This window comes from Lepidochelys kempii, chromosome 16, assembly GCF_965140265.1.
Source record: "Lepidochelys kempii isolate rLepKem1 chromosome 16, rLepKem1.hap2, whole genome shotgun sequence".
NCBI classification, from domain to species: Eukaryota; Metazoa; Chordata; order Testudines; family Cheloniidae; genus Lepidochelys; species Lepidochelys kempii.
Window position 1 is genome coordinate 18316902 of NC_133271.1, and position 17843 is coordinate 18334744.

The 17843-nt window shown below is 49.4% G+C and overlaps 2 protein-coding genes across 3 annotated transcripts in view; both read left to right on the plus strand.

The window, feature by feature from the left end:
* The first annotated feature begins 1558 nt into the window (after positions 1 to 1558).
* EXOSC2 (exosome component 2) lies at positions 1559 to 10879 on the plus strand. Its single transcript, XM_073314064.1, has 9 exons — positions 1559 to 1792; positions 2917 to 3018; positions 3551 to 3596; positions 4280 to 4369; positions 5220 to 5285; positions 6447 to 6515; positions 7388 to 7564; positions 8748 to 8876; positions 9961 to 10879. The coding sequence occupies exons 1-9, from the start codon at positions 1668 to 1670 to the stop codon at positions 10039 to 10041; spliced, it is 885 nt and encodes a 294-aa protein (XP_073170165.1). The 5' UTR covers positions 1559 to 1667; the 3' UTR covers positions 10042 to 10879.
* A 4157-nt stretch (positions 10880 to 15036) lies between these two features.
* ABL1 (ABL proto-oncogene 1, non-receptor tyrosine kinase) overlaps positions 15037 to 17843 on the plus strand; it is a 120024-nt gene continuing 117217 nt past the window's right edge. The window contains exon 1 of one of the 2 annotated variants that reach the window (XM_073314945.1): positions 15037 to 16847. In XM_073314945.1, the coding sequence (XP_073171046.1) occupies positions 16712 to 16847 (136 nt within the window). In that variant the 5' untranslated portion in view covers positions 15037 to 16711. The remainder of the gene's footprint in view (positions 16848 to 17843) is intronic. The other variant, XM_073314948.1, reaches the window with a different exon arrangement.

Here is a 17843-nt window from a genome sequence, read left to right on the forward strand (position 1 = left end):
CATATATCATAGATCAAGATTTGTTAGTGCTCTGCAATCCTAAATAGGGCCTGTTTGTACCATACCATGTTCTAGGCAGTACCAATGTTCTGGGGCAGACCCGCTTTTGATACTCCAGCAGCCACTATCCTAATCAATTCCTGTCCACCATGGTCACGTCACTAGCAAGAAGATTGCTTAGGATACATGGGGATATCACTGGTGGATCTCATTGCAGGATCAGGTCTAATACAAGACAGCACTACAGCTCTCTTCAGCTTCACTTTGGATTCTTTTCGCTAACACCAGGGCTGTCAGGAGCAACACCACTGTGGGGTAAGAGGCGAGTCACGCTGTGGGATTCAGCACAGCAGCTGAACGGCAGAAAGGATTATGATGATTTGGCTCTTCTGAACATGAACCAGTTTCTTCTGCTATGTGTTTATACAGTTCCTGGCTCTATGACGACCCTATGCTGCTTGGACCCTTGGGGGGCTATCACAGTGCAAATATTTAATAACAATAACAGCTGTTCTCTGATATAACCATCCACCCAGAGAAGATAATTTAGCTTACCAGATGGACGGCTGTGCTGCATTTAGGCTTAATGCAATGGGAAGCATTGGCTGATGACCACGGTATGATCTCTCTCTTAAATCCCTAAGTGACAGGATGACTAGGTAAATGACAAGAGCTGGTTTTTCTTAGTTGTAAAAATTAGTTTCTTAACATTACATTCCTTTTCCTGTCTACGTGTAGACACTACATTCTTGCAGTTTCAGTCAGACCAGTGGTGCTCAACCCACGGGCTGCTTGTGGCCCAATCAGCACACAGCTGCAGCCCATGTGACCTCCTCTGGGCCATACAGGTAGTATATAGAGAGAGTGGATGTGGCCCACGTAACCCATGGAGAGCTGCATAACCCATGGTTGAGCTCCACTGAGTCAGACGCTCATTTAGCAATGCCGTGAGCTGTTAGACAGCTGCTGTGCCCCGGAGTAGGCTGTGTCTCAGGGATAGCTGAAATGAAGCCTGTGCATGACAGAGTTGTTGAGTGCTTTGGGATCTGGTTTGAAGGCGCTGGGGCTTTAAGGAAAACAATAATTAGCACGAGACTCATGACAAAATCATGAGAGTTGGTAACACCGCTGCGGCAGCATCGTTTAGTGGGGATTTGCTGCTCCCCACCGTTCTGCAGGGGGGTGGCTGCCCGCTGGTGCCAGTGCTGGCCATGCGTATAGGGCCCGTGGGCCCCAAGGGGATGTGGGGCCGAATACGCCCACAGTTACTATGGCCGGCGTGCAGCGCTCACTATGAAATACTGCCTCTGGGCATTACCAACATGTGGCCTGTCTTGGGGGGCCATTTTCCTGTAGCCTTAAACCCCACAACCAGCACTGGAAGGCACCAGAGCCCGAGGCAGCTTGCCAGCACTAAACTTGGCTCGACACCTGTCCCTTCCTTTGAACCCAACGCAGTGAAGGCCAGTCCCGCTCTCTGCCAGGATCCAATATGGCTTCCCCAGTCTTGTCACTGCTGAGGCTCGCCGGGCCCTCATCCAAGATGGCGGCGCCCCAAGCCAAGATGGCAGCTCCCACGCACGCGCTTGCCTGTAACTGACATGGCGGAGAGAACGTGTGGTTCAGACGGGCACTGAAGCCTAGGAAGGAAAGTGCCAGGAGTTAAGATGGCGGCAATAGAGGTGCGGCTGCCGGTGGCCCGCAAGCTGGTGGTCCAGAGCCTGGCGCAGGGGAGCGACAAGCACCTGGTGGCTCCGGGGGACACGATCACCACAGACACGGGCTACATGAGGTGAGGGGCCTCCCCCAGATTTCTTCCACCGGTAGGGCCCTTCCCCGCAGCTCAGAGACTGTGGGGCAGTGTCCCTTATCCCCCCAGATATGGGGCTGTGACTCAGCCGCCCCCCCCCCCCCGGCGCATGGGCTATGGGGCAGGGTCCCTTATCCCACCAAACAGGAGGTTATGGCGCTGCCACACAGCCCTGGGGCATGGGCTATGGGTCCTTATCCCCCCAGACATGTGGCTAGGGTGCAGCCCAGCGCCCCTCCCCAGGGCGTGGGTTATGGGGCAGGGTACTTTTGTCCTCCTGCATCCCAATGGCAGCCCTCCCTTTCCCCCCATCCTAGCAGCTAAGGCTATGGGGCAGGGTCCCTTATACTGCACGGAATGGGGCTATGCTGCAGCTTCCCTGTCCCCTTTCCGAGGGTTGTGAGACAGGGTCTCTTCCTCCACACCATCCCAGTGGCTACTGGGAATTAACAGAGTTCTCCTTCAATCCCATGTTTTCTGGGGGGCTGCTCATTCCTCCCTGCCCCTGCTTCTACCCCCAGAGTCGAGATGCAGAAAACGGCTTCTCCTCGGGGCTGGGTCCGCAAGCGAGAGTCATTGTGGTTACTCAGGGGACCCCTGAACACTTGCTTGCCCTGCTTTGGTTTCCCCTCCAGCTCACCTTGCTGGTGAGGGGTGGGGTGAGGTCTGATGTGGTGTGGTCTGGTCTTCTTTATCTGGCTGTTAACTTCTCAGTGCCCTCACGCTATTGCTTGGCTCATGCTTAGAACTGGCCCTAAGTCACTCTCCCTCTCCGCAGTGTTGGGGGGGGGGTTATCAGTCTCACTTAAAGCTGGACCACTAGTGCACATGAGGATGTAGGCTGAGCTATGTCACCACCTGCAGGTATCTTTATTTCACAGACTCTTCGCTGGGAACCGGGTAGAGAGACCTATCTCAGCCCTAGAGTGGTGGGGAAATAGCCCCCTTTCTCTTTCCTGTTTTAATTCTAGGGAGCTTGGGAACTCTTTCCCTAATAACTCTGTGACAGTTCTAAGCCAGGGGTGCGAAAAAGTTGGTTGGCCAACCCCAGGGTGGTCGGGATGGCAGATGTATGTGTGGATGTTTGATGTATTCTTTTTTGGCAGGGGCCATGGCACGTATATGGGAGATGAGAAACTTGTAGCATCTGTAGCAGGTGCTGTGGAGAGAGTGAACAAACTGATCTGTGTCAAAGCTCTGAAAACCAGGTGAGAACAGACTTTGAGGCAGAAGTCATTTTCTGAACCTATTTAGAAATCAGATGTTCCTTCTGTGTAATTCCTAGCACTGCATTTCCCACTTAACGACTTCAGAGAGGGTGGGCGTAAGCCAACAGATGGTCTCAGTGTGTGTCCAACAGTGGGAGATGTTAGGGTGAATGTAGAAATTGTCAGACTTTATCAGATCAATACTTCCGTCTACAACAGATTGGTGGATTTCGTAGCCATATTATTCATGTATTGTTAGACCAGAAGGGACCATTAGATCATTTAGTCTGACCTGCGTAACACAGGCCAGAGAATTTCATCTACTTACTCCTGTACTGAGCCAGTTGTAAATCCCTGGTAATAAAGGTTAGTACTGGAAACTCTTGCCAGCTTGGCCCTGCCTTTTTTTTTTTTTATGCTGTGTTTTTAATCAGTCTCCTGCTGATACATGTATCTGAGTCGAGCGATGTGTCTGAGCCAGTCTGGGAAGAGGTTTGCTTGAACACAATTTCCCTTTTTGTCTTGCTCCCAGGTATAATGGGGAAGTTGGTGACATTGTGGTTGGGAGAGTCACAGAGGTAAGGCGAAGGAGATCCTGGCCACTGTTTCCTGCCAATGACTCGTTTTCCCTGATAACACACTAAAACCAGAATTACACTTGTCCTACATTTAAAATGTAAGAGTGTTAGTACAGGTTAGTAGTGACAACATAGGACTGTAATTGGTGCGTCTGTGTCTGATCAGTGACATTTCTAGTGTGCCCAGCACCTTAGCATCCAGCCTTTTTAGCACCTGCCACTGGGCATTGAGGGAATTCAGCATCTTACTGTAGTGGACCTTTCCTTTTTTAAGATCCTGAATTCTATTCCAGGCTGAGCTGCTGTGTGACGTTAAGGAAGTCATTGCCCATCTGTAGAATGGAGATGATATCAGCCTCCTTCGTTAAAGGGACATGGTTAATGTAACATTTAGTTGGAGTCTTAAAAATTGATTTAAAAGTCGTTTTGTGTGCTACATCTGTGCCTGAGATCCCCTGTTAATGTTCTTAGTGGATGTTTGTATCGGGTGGGGTATGTTCACATACACAGAGAACAGCACAAATCTCGTCACTTACTCCTCGTTTTTGTCTGTATGAAGTTCCTTGGTTGGTGTTGATTGCTGGGGACTCTGGTTCTACTGGCCATTAAAAATCCTGCTCCACTGGTAAGCACATGATTGATGTTTCAGAATAACAGAGGAACTTCTCTCACCTTCCCCTCAGGTTCAGCAGAAACGATGGAAGGTGGAGACCAACGCCAGGCTGGATTCAGTCTTGCTTCTCTCGTCCATGAACCTACCAGGAGGGGAGCTGGTGAGTGAATGCCAAGTAGTGTGTTGCTGGATTCCTTTCTTGCTGCTCAACGGCAGCAGATGTGAGGAGCTAGGCGCTGAGATGAGCTGCGAGGCTGCGTATCTCTTTCCCCAGTTGCTGTTGCGAGTGCAGCATTGGTGCCCAGCTAATTCATCTATGCATGCAGGTCTGCAGGTTAATCTGGTGTATCCCTTTCCAGGACCTTCTGCATGAAGGCAGCTCATCCCATCAAGTGTCATTCCATCTACATAACTGATACACTCGGTGGATAGGACTACACTTGAAGCTGGAGATGTAATGCCCAGCTGGGGGGAGACATACCCACCTTCGCCCTGATCGAGCTAGCATGCTAAAAATCGTGTGTAGCTGCAGCAGCCTTGAGTGCGTGCCTGCCAGAGGCACTAGATATGTACTCGGGCCAGCTGCTCGTGCTGCATTTTTAGCGTGCTAGCTCAATCAGAGCTAACACAGGTATGTCTGCTCAAGCTCAGAATCCCATTCCCAGCTTGAAGTGTAGATGTGTATCTGTTCCTGTAGCTGTTGCACCTTTTACACTTCTGGGTATCATGGTACTTTGAGATAGAGGAGACGTATTGGTCCCAGCCAGTCAGCTACCCTCATCCTGGCCAGGCTGGATTGTTCCTACAGCATATTCTCCAGTGCCTTACCCGATCAAACTGCGTCCAGCAGCAGAGTATCCCTTGGAAGGCTTTATGATCTATAGAAGGAGGCAGGTGCTCTATCTGCTGATCTAAGGAGGCCATGCCCCATAGCTTGTGGTGGACGGAATTAAAATGGATGGGGATCAGTTACTTTTTCACATGACTTTTCCTCCCTTTGTACATTTCAGAGGAGGAGATCAGCAGAGGATGAGCTTGCAATGAGGGACTATCTACAGGAAGGGGATCTTATCAGTGTATCCTTCCTTCGTTTGCATTTAGGCAGGAAGCGTCTGTGGGTCTTTGGTGCATAGCCGAATGCCGGAAGATTAACTCTCTCTGTTAATCAGAACATGAGCCTTTCTTCTTCATATGTGTGACCTAATCCAAGAGTTCTCTCCTCCACCGCTGACTGAAATAGGTGGGACAGGAAGGGTGTTATACTCCCCTTTGTTTCCACCTGACATTTTTCCGCCTCCCCAGTTCTGTCTGGCCTTAGGTCCCATTTTTGCCTAAACAGTAGGTGTATCATGGTCAGGAGCACTGGACAGCCTCTCCATGAGGCTCTAATCCTGTTCTGGGATGCTTGCTTGAAGGAAGCATCTGTCCTAGGATGGCTGCTGGAGGTAAACAACATGTGCACACCATCCCTGAAGGCAGAGATCATCTGCTGACCATCGTAGGAGACACTCAGTCTTAGACTCTATAACAGTGGGTCTCAAACTTTTTTACTGGCGACCCCTTTCACATAGCAAGCCTTTGAGTGCGACCCCCCTAATAAATTAAACACACTTTTTTATATATTTAACACCATTATAAATGCTGGAGGCAAGCGGGGTTTGGGGTGGAGGTTGACAGTTCGCGACCTCCCATGTAATAACCTCGCAACCCCCTGAGGGGTCCCAACCCCCAGTTTGAGAACATCTGCTCTATAATCTGTTTTATCTGGTGATCTCCTAGGCTTATCAGGCTGGTCTTACTGCCGGTCTGAATGCTGTTCCCCAAATCCTTCACCTCCAGTTTGCTTCTTCTGCACATTTGCCCTCCCTCCCCACTTCCCAAGGACTAATTGTTGGTGGGCTAGCTGGGGGATGGACCTGGGCTTGTGGGCCTGTGTTGTCTTGGATGCTAAGATATGCCACTTTGTCACTCCATAGCGTGTATTGCATGGCCCTTTGTGAGGCTACCAGGCTGAGAATAAAGATTGAGCTTTGAGCCCCTAGGCTGCCCTGAAATGACCAGGAAAGTACCATCAGACAGCAGTGCTGGGGATTGGTGGAGAACTATGGGATAAAGGGAAACTCCACCTGAATATTTCGTTTGTGGGTTGCCCAGCAGGAGCGATGGGAGGTGGGGGAATGAAGGCTAGTGGGGCTGGTTGGAGGCAGACTTCTCTTTTCCTTAAGCAGCACTGCCAGGCAGAAGTCCAGGCAGTATTTTCTGATGGGGCTGTATCACTGCACACACGGAGTCTGAAATACGGGAAGGTGAGGTACCGAGCAGATTGCTACTTTTCCTTGTCACTGGAATTTGTTTGGCTGTGCACCAGCGTAAATGAGAGCAGAGTTGGCTCCCGAGTGCGGGGTCCTTCAGCATGAAGGGTTCTAGATAAGAACAAGATTTTGTTACTAACCTGTATCTGCAGGCTGGGAAGATGAAGGGACTGGAGCCCAAAGTGAAATAAAATGCAGAGTTCCCCTGTGTGAAATGTATCTTGTCCATTTGCCCTTTAGCCCTCCCTATCAGCAGTTACAGATAGTGAACCCCTTCTGGGTATCAGAACCCTGGGGAGAAATTGCTCTTGGCTGAAACTTCCTGATAGCTCTTCCTGCCCGGAACTGCCCGGGCCTTTTCCTTCTCTCTGTTGCCCCAGGACTCGGGGGCTTTATGTGCTTGGCATTTGTCTCTGGTCTTGTGTGTTGAAATAAGTCAATGGGCTGTTTGTAATTAGGCTGCAGTTCACAGTTATCAGACCCGGGATATTAGCACTTCAAAGCTGAAAGCGGAGCAGGATTACTGTACAAAGGGTGAGGGACGGTGACTGGATCAAATGTGCCGCTAAATGGAGCCTCTCTCGCTCTTTGCCTTTCGGGAGGGCTGGATGGGATGTTGGTATGATCACGATATTAGTACATCTCTCACTGAAAGCTTCCGTAGACTCTTTGTCTTCAAAGGGCTGCCTGGGCATTAGTTAATCCTCCCAGCACACTGGAGGCAGGCAGGGTTGATATCCCCATTTCCCAGACGGGGACAGCAAAGCCCCGAGTTGAAGCTGACTGGCTCCCAGACCACCAATGGAGTTGGTGTCAGTGGTCGGGCCACACCCCTCTCTTGTTAAGTGTCATGCTCTCCTCTTCAGCTTGGCCAGGGTGTGCTCGTTCAGGTTTCTCCCTCCCTCGTGAAACGCCAGAAGACTCACTTCCATGATCTGCCCTGCGGCGCCTCTGTGATCCTTGGCAACAACGGCTTCATCTGGATCTATCCAACGCCCGAGCAGAAGAATGAAGAGGCAGGGGGCTTTGTCACCGATTTGGAGGTGAGGAAACAGTGCTTCAGCGGTGGTTGGGTTGGTTAGTTGCTCGTCAAAAGGCCTCATTATCAAGCTGTATTTCAATAGCCTGGCGCCAAGAAACAGGATCCTGGTATCTATGGTAAAGGGAACCCGTGTCCAGGGAAAGTGCTAACCTAAGGGCTTACACACATTTCATAGCATGGCCCACGCCTGAATAAAGAGATTGTCACTGCGGCATCTCCCCTTTCGTTCACAATCTCGGAATGTCCTGGAGGACACGACAGCAGTTGCTTATGTGGAACACATGAAGGAAATATTTATATCTGTAGCAGTTTGCTAGTGTGAATTAGCAGTTGGAAACAAGGAAGGGAGCCACCGCCATGGGAACAGGCAGGTCTCTGGGAACCACCACAGCTGGCTCAGTCAGCACCCCCATGATTTGTTCACATATCTAACGCACAGTGAACTGCTAGCCGAATTCCTAGCCCTTTAATATTGGCAGTAAACCGCATGCATCCTAGCTGAAACAATGGACTGTTCCATTAGCACTGCCTGTGTGGAGTGAGTTGGCTTGTGTGGGGAGAGGGTTTTCCTTGCACAGACAGCTGCGTAGCTTCATGGTGATAGTCTGTGCTGCCATGTGGGGCGCCCAGGTTTAATGCTTGGTCCTGATCTCTCTCGTCCCTCTGGTGTGTGCTGCAGGCCTGGTGCACTCAGCCAAATTAAGGAACAGCATCAATGGGCTACAAAAAGCTGCAGTTCAGCTTTTGGATGGCAGAACATTGCCCGAGACATGGAATTTTAGGTGGGGAAGTGGAAGGAGGTACACATGGGGAATTGGGGGAACCTTCAGAGAAAGAGTTTTCTGTCTGAACATCCAGGCTTCCTTTATAGTGGAGCCATATCGTGGGCAGTGAGTAGCTGTTGACCAGAACTGATAGACCACATTCCTTAACTGGCAGTGTGGAAAGAGCCCAAGATTCCTGGCTCCCAGTCCTTGCTTTAATCACTAGTTCCCCTGCCTCCTTAGACGTTTGAATTCACTTTCAGGGACAGAAACTGTATTACGTAGACGATACAAGTTACTGGATGTGGTTTTCGGTTTGGAGTGATGCTTGTGTTGTCCTAGACCTCCAGTACTTCCTTGCAAATTCATCCCTTTCTCACATTCCATGTTTTTCCCCTTTTGTCCTTGCTTCCCTCTCAGCCAGTCTCCTTACATGACCGGGAGGTAATCTCACGACTCCGGAACTGCATCCTGGCTCTGGTTGCTCAGAAACTGATGCTCTACGACACCAGCATTGTGTACTGCTACGAGGCCTCCCACCCCCATCAGGTACTGAGTCCAGTTGCTGCTTTCTTCCCTCCCTGCTGCACGGGCCACACCACTTTACCCCAAAGCCAGTAGGATAGGGCATGCCTTCGCTGCCTGGGATCCACCCAGAAGGTCCTCTGTCATCGTAAGCGGCAATATGATGTCCTCTGTCACAGCGTGAAGCAGATGGCTGTGGAAAGGTTGGGATGGGGATGGGTTGAAAATCCTACATCTGGTAATGTTCAGCTTGGGCTCTATAGAAACAAATATCTCCATCGCTAGCAACGACAAGGTTTCTTCCCTGCATGAAAGAACAGCCCCTTCCTGTCTGATCCCCGTCAAACCTATTGGGTTTGGAATTGCACCAGGATAGGGTGAGGTGAGGAGGAGGTGTCTCACCTAGAATGGACTGGAAGGTCAGAGTTTTGTCTTCTCTCTCCCATATGCACATCCCCTTCCGATGCTGGAAGGTTCCTGGTGCCCAACTTTCTGTAGCTGGATATGGTGCAGTCAACGCCCCTCTGCCCCACGATTTGTTAATGATTTTAATGCCATATGCTATCACAGAGATCCCATCAACAAGCCTTTGTTGTTCTCCTATCCTCGCCAAACAGACAGACTTAAATGTCTCCTGCTTTCATGTCCGGTGTCAGCCTCCCAGGCACGGTGGGACATGTAGTCAAGCTCCACCTCCAATATAATGCTCCCTCTTAAGTACCGAAGCACATGATTTAAGAAGGGCTGTGGTGCCTGTACCCTCAACTCAGTAGGTATAGACTCGTAGGGCTGGAAGGGACCTTGAGAGGTCTTCTAGTCCAGTCCCCTGCACTTGTGGCAGGACTAAATATTATCTAGACCATCCCTGACAGACCAGGCAAGACTCATTAGTTCCCCTCTCGTGCCCTTGGGTTAGTTTGCTGTCAGGACTTGGGGCATCTGTTGTGATTGTTGCCAGTAGAGTCTGCTTGGCCCACAGCCCCCGTGTTTCCATATGCTGCATTAACACCTGCCTGCAGTTCATTGCCCTGTGCACCTGGCATGGCCTCGTCCACTTCATGTGCCGGGGTCACAACTGCAAACGTTGCACTTCTCCTTTTCACTGCAGATCAAGGACGTTCTCAAACCAGAGGTGATGCAGGAGATTGTGCTGGAGACCCGGCAGAGGCTGTTGGAACTGGAGGGATGAGGGAAGGAGATATGGCAGCTTGGAATCCCGCCAAAGCAGCATTGACTCCCCAACTTCCTGCATTGCCCCAATCCCTTAAATGTCTTTCCAGAGCTCAGAAAATACAGGATTCCTTCTGGTTTGTAGGGCAATGTAAACCCCTACAGACTGGACATATGGTCTTTGTGAAGAGCGGCTGCCACTGGGATGTAGCTTGCTAGACTGGTTGCCATGGTGGGCAATGTGCTTTTAAAGTGCCCCTAACGTGGGCCACATTGTTAGGACAGAGGAAACAATGTATTTTGTTTTGCCTTATGGTGTGCGTCTGTCCCCCGCCCCGGCCGTTCCCCAAGGATCACGTAGCCGGTCCCAGCAGTGGTTGATCATGACAGTGATAGGAGTTCTACCAATATGTCCTTTATTCAAGAGACACATTTTTCCCCTCAAGACCCACATTACAGCTACCCATCTCCAAAGGACGGGACTCATCGCCGAGCCTGTGAATGGTTCTGTCAGCGTGCTGTGCGGCTCTCTCTGCCCCCTTCCAAACACACACTGGATTTGGATGGTCAGTTCTTGCATTTTCTGCCCTTAGAATATAGCGTACAGAATGGTACAAAGACCTGCTGGTGCCAGGTGGCCATCTCACTGTGTATTGAGTGCCCAGAGGTAGTAGTCAGGCAAGGTGCCTTGATCCTCCAGAGCAAAAGGCTTCTTCCCATCCCATGCATGGAAGTGATGATCCCAAGTGTTTTATTTTGTAGGTCTGATACTGTGAGCTCTGGTAGTGAAGGATTTAGCTGTTGTTTCCTACTAGATTTTTCTTTAAAAAAATCTTCAATAAAGAATATTTTTTGAGAGAGAATCTGTGAGTCGTTTGTTTGGATGAGCTTGTGTCCCACCGTGATGAACTGGGTCTCACTATGGAACCATTCTTAGGTCAAGTCCTTCCTGTACAAGGACGTCAGTGGCTGCACTATACCCTGCTGGGTCCCATCTCTTCATCCTGCCTGTGCAGAAGTGGCTGAAGCATCCCTTGCTAAGCTATTGCTAGCTATCTGTCCCTCTCCTCCGCACCCACTCTCCATCAAGACGTTGCCAGCCTCCCTGCATGGGACATCTTGCCCTGCATGGTGCTCCTGTGTGGTGTTCGTGTGCTCAGTGTAGGGTGACCAGATGTCCCGATTTTATAGGGACAGTCCTGATATTTGGGGCTTTGTGATATATAGGTGCCTATTATCCCCTACCCCCGTCCTGATTTTTCATACTTGCTGTCCGGTCGCCCCAGTTCAGAGTGGCCTTGCTTCCAGTGGTTCCTATACAATAGTTGCTTTCCTGAAAGATCCCTGGGGAATTAGGTCAGGACCATCCGGGCCGTCCTAAGGAGGACTCCTCACCCCTTAAAATATGGGTCCTCCCTGGGATCCTCAGGAGAGTGTGAGGTTAGTGGGTAGAGCAGGGTATGTTGAGTCACAACTCGCATTTCTGGTTCCTGCTCGACCACTGTCTGCCATTCCTCTGTGCCTCAGGTTTCTCTGTCTGTAAAGTGGGGATGATGCCTGTTTTATAAGGGAGGTCAGAGACTGAATTAATTGGCTTGTAAAGTGCTTGGAGATTCTGGCTGTGATGGGTCCATTGATAGAACCAAGAAACTTGTCCTGTTTGTGGTTTAATCTAATACTGATATTGAAAATCCTCAGCTCAGCCCTTTGCTGCAGGAGCCTTTGCTCCAAGACTTTCCATGGGAAGCAGATATATGCCTCAATTTGCCTTCCATCTCCTTCGTGTTGCCCCCTGCAGTTGCCTTTGACTAAGCACTAGGTGGCAGTTTCCACTCAAGTTTTCAGAATTTCAGCCTGGCACTAAGCTTTATATATTGCATCTTCCAGCTGTTAAATGAGTATTTTGCATGTTCCATGTAATGCATTCCACGCAGCAAGGCCCAGGAACCTTTAGTGACCAGAGCTGTGATCTGCATCTGAGGTTTGAGAACATTTCCTACTAAACACTGTGACAAACACATCATCAAGTTGGGAGGAAAAGTCTGGATAGATTACCTCCTTAAAAGCTGGTTTCAGAGTAGCAGCTGTGTTAGTCTGTATTCGCAAAAAGAAAAGGAGTACTTGTGGTACCTTCGAGACTAACAAATTCATTTTATGCTCAAATAAATTTCTTTGTCTCTAAGGTGCCACAAGTACTCCTTTTCTCCTTAAAAGCTGGAGCCTGTGAATGATGCAGGCACCTCTGCCATTCAAGTATTCATGGAGGAAAACAACCCAAGAAGACTTAACCACAGGGGTGTCCTTTCACCGTTACCCTGTACGTGTTAGAATTGGTTAGCAGCATTTATTTTCCTTGTATGATAGCAGATTATGTTCTTTTACCCAAGTCACTGAGTCAAGATTTTGTTTGTTGCTGGAAAGGGGGAGTTTGGGGATTTTTGCCCAGCTTTAGTATGTAGCTTTTAAATGCTATTGGGTGTGGAGCAATATAAGTAGCAAGACAGTATTCAGCAATGGTTCCTGCTTTCCAAGGGGATTGACTCGGGCAAAAGGCGGCCAGGTGAATTACCCACATTCTACCCTGTATCCTTAACTACTCTCTCTGCCTTTAAACCACGTTCAGCACCTTAACCTGGTTTAAAAGTGGGCTGAGGGATGAAATTACTGCTCTTCGCTGCCTCCCAGGAGGGTTTTGTCAGCTGTCATCCAGAAATGGCTTGATTGGAAATTGCTATGTGAATTTAAAATATTGCCATATTTCTGGACCTCTGGCAGCCTCTGGCACACTATAACCCTGTAATAGTTCTTGGAGGAAGGGGGAGTGCAGATGGGCTTAAATCTTTCTTGAAAGTAGTTTAGCTAATATGGTTGAAAGATGTGAGAGAAACCAATTTCCAAATGAGATTAGTGCCAGTGGAGACTGAGTTGCTTGGCTTGGATTTAGACCTGGGGCTATCTTTCCTCCCAGCGCTCTACTGTAACCATGGGACCTCCTCTTGTCACCAGCAGGTTCAGGTTCAGGAATGGAGGAAGAAAGGAGCCTGTGGTGCCTCTTCTTGAGTGGATCTCTAATCAAAATGGCCCATGGTCAGGCTCAACTTTCAGAGGAAGAACAAGGAAGGGCATCTATCTATCTAACAGAAAATGTGCAGTGTCTTTGCCTGTAGGGGGCTTCTCTGATAAGACCGCCTTCCATGCCCCAGTTTGTCTTTCACCAGCCCCATCTCCTCTCACATGTCTACGTAGGTCACACGGGTCGATACACATGGATCTGCAGCCAGAGATGGGTGAGAAGTTAGTTAAAAATCCAGCCCATCTGTTTCAGATCTGAGCTTTTTGTTTCCTTTTGGTTTTAGCAGAGGAAGTTTCCAGCTCTTAGTTAGATTCCTTGGACGTGTCAAACAGGTGAAGGTGTGTGAACATATCAATTACTGTGAAGCCAAGTAACTAACACTTACTGGTCCTGCTGGGCGGGGGCCTCTGAACAGAAGCATCAGCACAGGTAAGGGGCTATTTCCTTTCATGTGTTCTAAGAAATGGAATCTGATATTTTTTCTAAATGGCCACTAGAGGTCTCCAGTGGTCTATGCAATTCCTGCTAGTGCAGCAAACCCACAACTAAACCCTGAAGGCAAGTTGCAAAGGGCATTTCTGGGGTTCACATAGTCTCTTTATTCAATTCCTGAACTGACATGTTCCCTTATCTGAGTAGGCTGCTTTTGATTCCTGCCCTTCCCCATAACTTGCACTGAGAGGGAGATGAGCCTAGGCTGGGATTTTCAAAGGAGTCTTAGGCTGTTAGGTGCCAAACTCCCATTAAAATTGGGTACCTAACTTCCTTAGGCACAATTGAAAATCCAAGCTTTTGTGAGAAGAGGATCCATCACTGTCTTCACAGGGAAGTTGTCCCAGAATAAAGTAGAGGGTGAATTTAAAGCATGATAGCTATTCTGGAATAATTCCCTGTATGGATGCTCTTTTCCTTGAAATACAAGAGTCCTTTTCCTGGTTTAGCTTAATCCACTTTGAAAATGGATTATGCTAAATGAGAAGAAGGCAGTCTTTTTCCAGCATAACAGCGTTCACATGGGGAGTTCTTCTGGAATAGTTTATTCTGCAATAGTTATTCTGGTCAATTTCCCCATGTAGACAAGTCCTTTGAGAGAGTAGTGAGCCAGGGTGTACAAGGGGTCAGGTGAGAGATCCAGCTTGGGGAGCAGTCTGAGCGAGCATTAGCAGGAGGAGTGGAGTTGCTGGGAGGAGCAGACAGGAACAGCATTGAGTGAGTAGACATAAAGAACAGTGGGCACCAATGAAAATAAATGATCATTACTGCTTATGTAATTAGGTTAATTGTGGGCATGCCCTCTCAGTGGGCCTGATCCTGTGCAGTGCCAAGTACTCTCTGAGAACAACAACTGCTGGGTGCACCTGGCAGGATCAGGCCACAAGACTTGGAAATGCTGCCAATATCTCCGTGGGCACATCCCCCAATGTGGTAAAGGACTCTCTTCCAGGGCCCCCACCCTGGGAAGTACAGTGCCAGAGAGGCCGGCTCAGAGCAGGTCTGGGAGGAGGTGTCTGGCAAGCAGGAGCCCACCAGCGTGCTGGGCGCTGTGTGAGCACGTAGCAAAAGCCCGCCCTTGCCCCACACATTTTACAATCTAATCCCCCCAGCCGGCCGAACGGGGGACGGAAGGAAGAGGTATTATCCCTATTCTACAGGTGGGGAAACAGAGGCAGGGGATAGTGTAACTGACTTGACTTGCTCCAGGTCACATAGGAGTGGTAAGGGCTATGTGGGGGGGGGGTCACTCCCACTAGAGACTCCCCCCCCCCCCAAGCTGCGGTGGGACTGTCAGACAATTGGGTACAGTTCCCCCCTATCTCCTCTGACCCCTCCCCCCACTTCTCCTCCCCTTCCCCACTTTTCTCCCCCGTCCTTCGCCCCGCCCCCTGCCCCGCCCCCGCCCGCTGCGTGCCCCGCCCCTCGCAGCCTCGCTCGGGCGCCAGCAGGCTCCTGTCATGGCCGCCGTGTGCCGCGGGCTCCTCTCGCCCTGAGCGAGCCGGCAGCGGACCCCCCCGCCCGGTGCCGGTGCCGGTGCGAGCCCCGCGGCGGCGAGGCGGCCGGAGGCAGAGGCGGCGGCTGGCCGGAGGCAGGGCGGGGATGTGACTGGCCGGGGCGGGGGGGAGCCGGGAACTCGCAGCCGCCCCCGGGGGGCCCCAGCCCCGGCCCCTTAGCCCGTCACTGCCCCCGCTCCTCTCAGACGGCAGCCCTGCCCCGTCCCGTCCCTCTGGGGTCCCCTCCCCCCAGGCTGGGGCTTAATCCCTTCCCTGCCCTCCGCCCCAAGGGGCTTCCTCCCTCCTCAGACTAGGCCTTGCCCCCCCCCCCCTTTGGGGCGTTTGATCTCCCCTCTCCCCCCCACCAGCGCTGAGCTTCATCCTCTTTGTTTCCTCTCCCCACCCGAGACTGGGGTTTGACACCCTTCCCCCTTGTCATACTGCAGTCGTGTCTTCCCCCCCCCCCCCGCCGCCATTATTCTGGCCCCTGGGAGCATTCAGGGCATGTGGGGATTAGGGTTCTTGGCCTCTCTAACTCCCTTGTCAAGCTTTGGGATGATCAGAAGCCATAGCCTTGCTATAACTCACCAAGCTGGCCTTTCAAAGTGTTACGCTCTCCAATTGGGATGAAGCCAGCCCCGTCACCCCAGCTTGACCTTTTCTGGCTGCTGTGCAGAAACCTTCCTCCTGGAGAGCATCACTGGACTAACGCCTCTTTCCTGCCACCAGCATCGAATGACCTGAGTAGAGTGGCATCTATATCCTTCATGAGCAATAAGGAACAAGTCAGGTTTGGCTTCTCTGCCTTATAAGCAGCAAGCTGGTGCAGATGGGTAATTCGTTACCCATCATATCTTGATGATTGTTATTGCTTCTGCTCCAAAATGATCCTGAAGTGCCCAATCACTTGCTTCACTTTACCCAGAGCATCAGAGAGGTAGCAATGGTAAGAGTGGCAGAAAACCTGTTATCAGAGAAGGCAAATCTGTTGGGCTTGGATGACTGCAAGTTCCACCACTGAAACATCCCCCTCACTCCAAAGTCATTATGGATCCCCAAAGACTTTGAACTGTCTGCACCTTGTTTATTTGGAAATCTAAAATGACTCTAACACACTTGACTCTCTCTGACTTTACTAATACTTGAAGCCAAATCGCTGGCTTTTTGGCCTTTATTAACTAAGTGCTATGCAAAAGAAAAGGAGAAAAAAAGAAACCCTGACATTGATTGCAATGGGAATAACTATTTCCTGCCTGGGTGACCCTATATGTGGTTTTCTTATTGGTAAGATGAACTAGTTCCCACTTACTCAGTGGAAGACTCATTACAGACAAGAACTTGAAACTTTGGTAACACTTGTAGCTACTAAGTAAGTGGAACATCTTATAACTCTCAGCTTTGCATAAAGCCACCTGAAGAGTCTTGTTGCAGTTTTTAAAGAGTGGAAAGAATCTGTGCACCTGACTGAACTCTCTGCTTAAAGTGATCAGTTTGCTGATGCAGTAAACGCAACAAACGCACACATCTAAAATATTATTTTACTTCCAAATTCTCTGCCAACCTGGAAGATCAGGGATCTCCGTCTCCACACCCTTCTTGTCCTGGGAAAGATTGCCTATTGTTACTTTATGGGGCAGCAGCCTGGAAAAGTTCTTGGGGACCAGAGGAGGCCAAGTCTGCCTGCCCTGCACTTTATCAAAGGAGCAGGGAAGAAAGAATCATCTAGGCATGGAGGCCCACATTGCAATGTCTTCGTGGAACATGGTAGGTGTTTTGATTGCTGCCCTGTTTGATTTGTAGTTAGCCTGCAAATTAGTGTTTTCTTAAATTGTATGAAATGTTTTGAAAATGTTTTGAAAGAACATTTTGAAATGTTTTCAGAAAGAAGGGTATTAGCCTTTGTGTCTTCCCTCTTCTGCTCCCTAAGGTTTCTGGTGACCCCTCTATGTGATCAGCTGGTAAGATCATATTTTTTTCATGGTTAGATTGCTGTTTCCCAGTTTTGTGAAACCCCAGTGGGCATTCTTATATAGCTAACTTCGGGGAAAGCAACTTCTTCATAATGTTATCCAGGGCAGACATTTTAGAAACATTTTTTTGTTTGTTTTTTGAATCCTTTGAATTCTGTATGTAAAAGATTTGGACCAATTGACTCAAGTGAGGATGCTGTGCTTCATGTCATGACTAACCTTTTTTGCGTCTACGTAAAGGGCAACTGAAATATATCACTTTTGTTGAAACACTTATATTTACTATAGTAGTAATACCCAAGACAAAGAGAACTGCTTTGTTTTGTTTTTTACTTTGTGTATTTGACATCTTTTGTGGACGCTCATTTTCACTGTGCTCCTAGGTAGCCAGTGAGGCCTCAGTCCTGTATTATGATGCTCATGGAAGCAGAGGTGTTCGCCTGTGTGAAGCACCTTGCAGGACTGGGAGCTTAGTGTCACCTTATGTTTGTGTGGGCCTTGCACCCAGTAACGGGACAGAGAAATGTGATTTTTAAAGCTTCCCCCCCATTCCCCCCAAAAAAGGGCAGTGGGATTCAGGGGCAGGTTAAATGTATTTTTAACTGATTAGATTTCAAGCTATGGTTCCCCTTTAAAAGACAGACAGACAGAAAAATATGTTTTTTTTACTAAATCTCTATCCCGCATTTACTTTGAGTTCAGAAGTTCTTCTGAGACAACATGCTACTAACTGCTTTCTTAGGCTAGAAAATATGATTCTGACAATGGTCATTTAGCATTTTTATTCCAC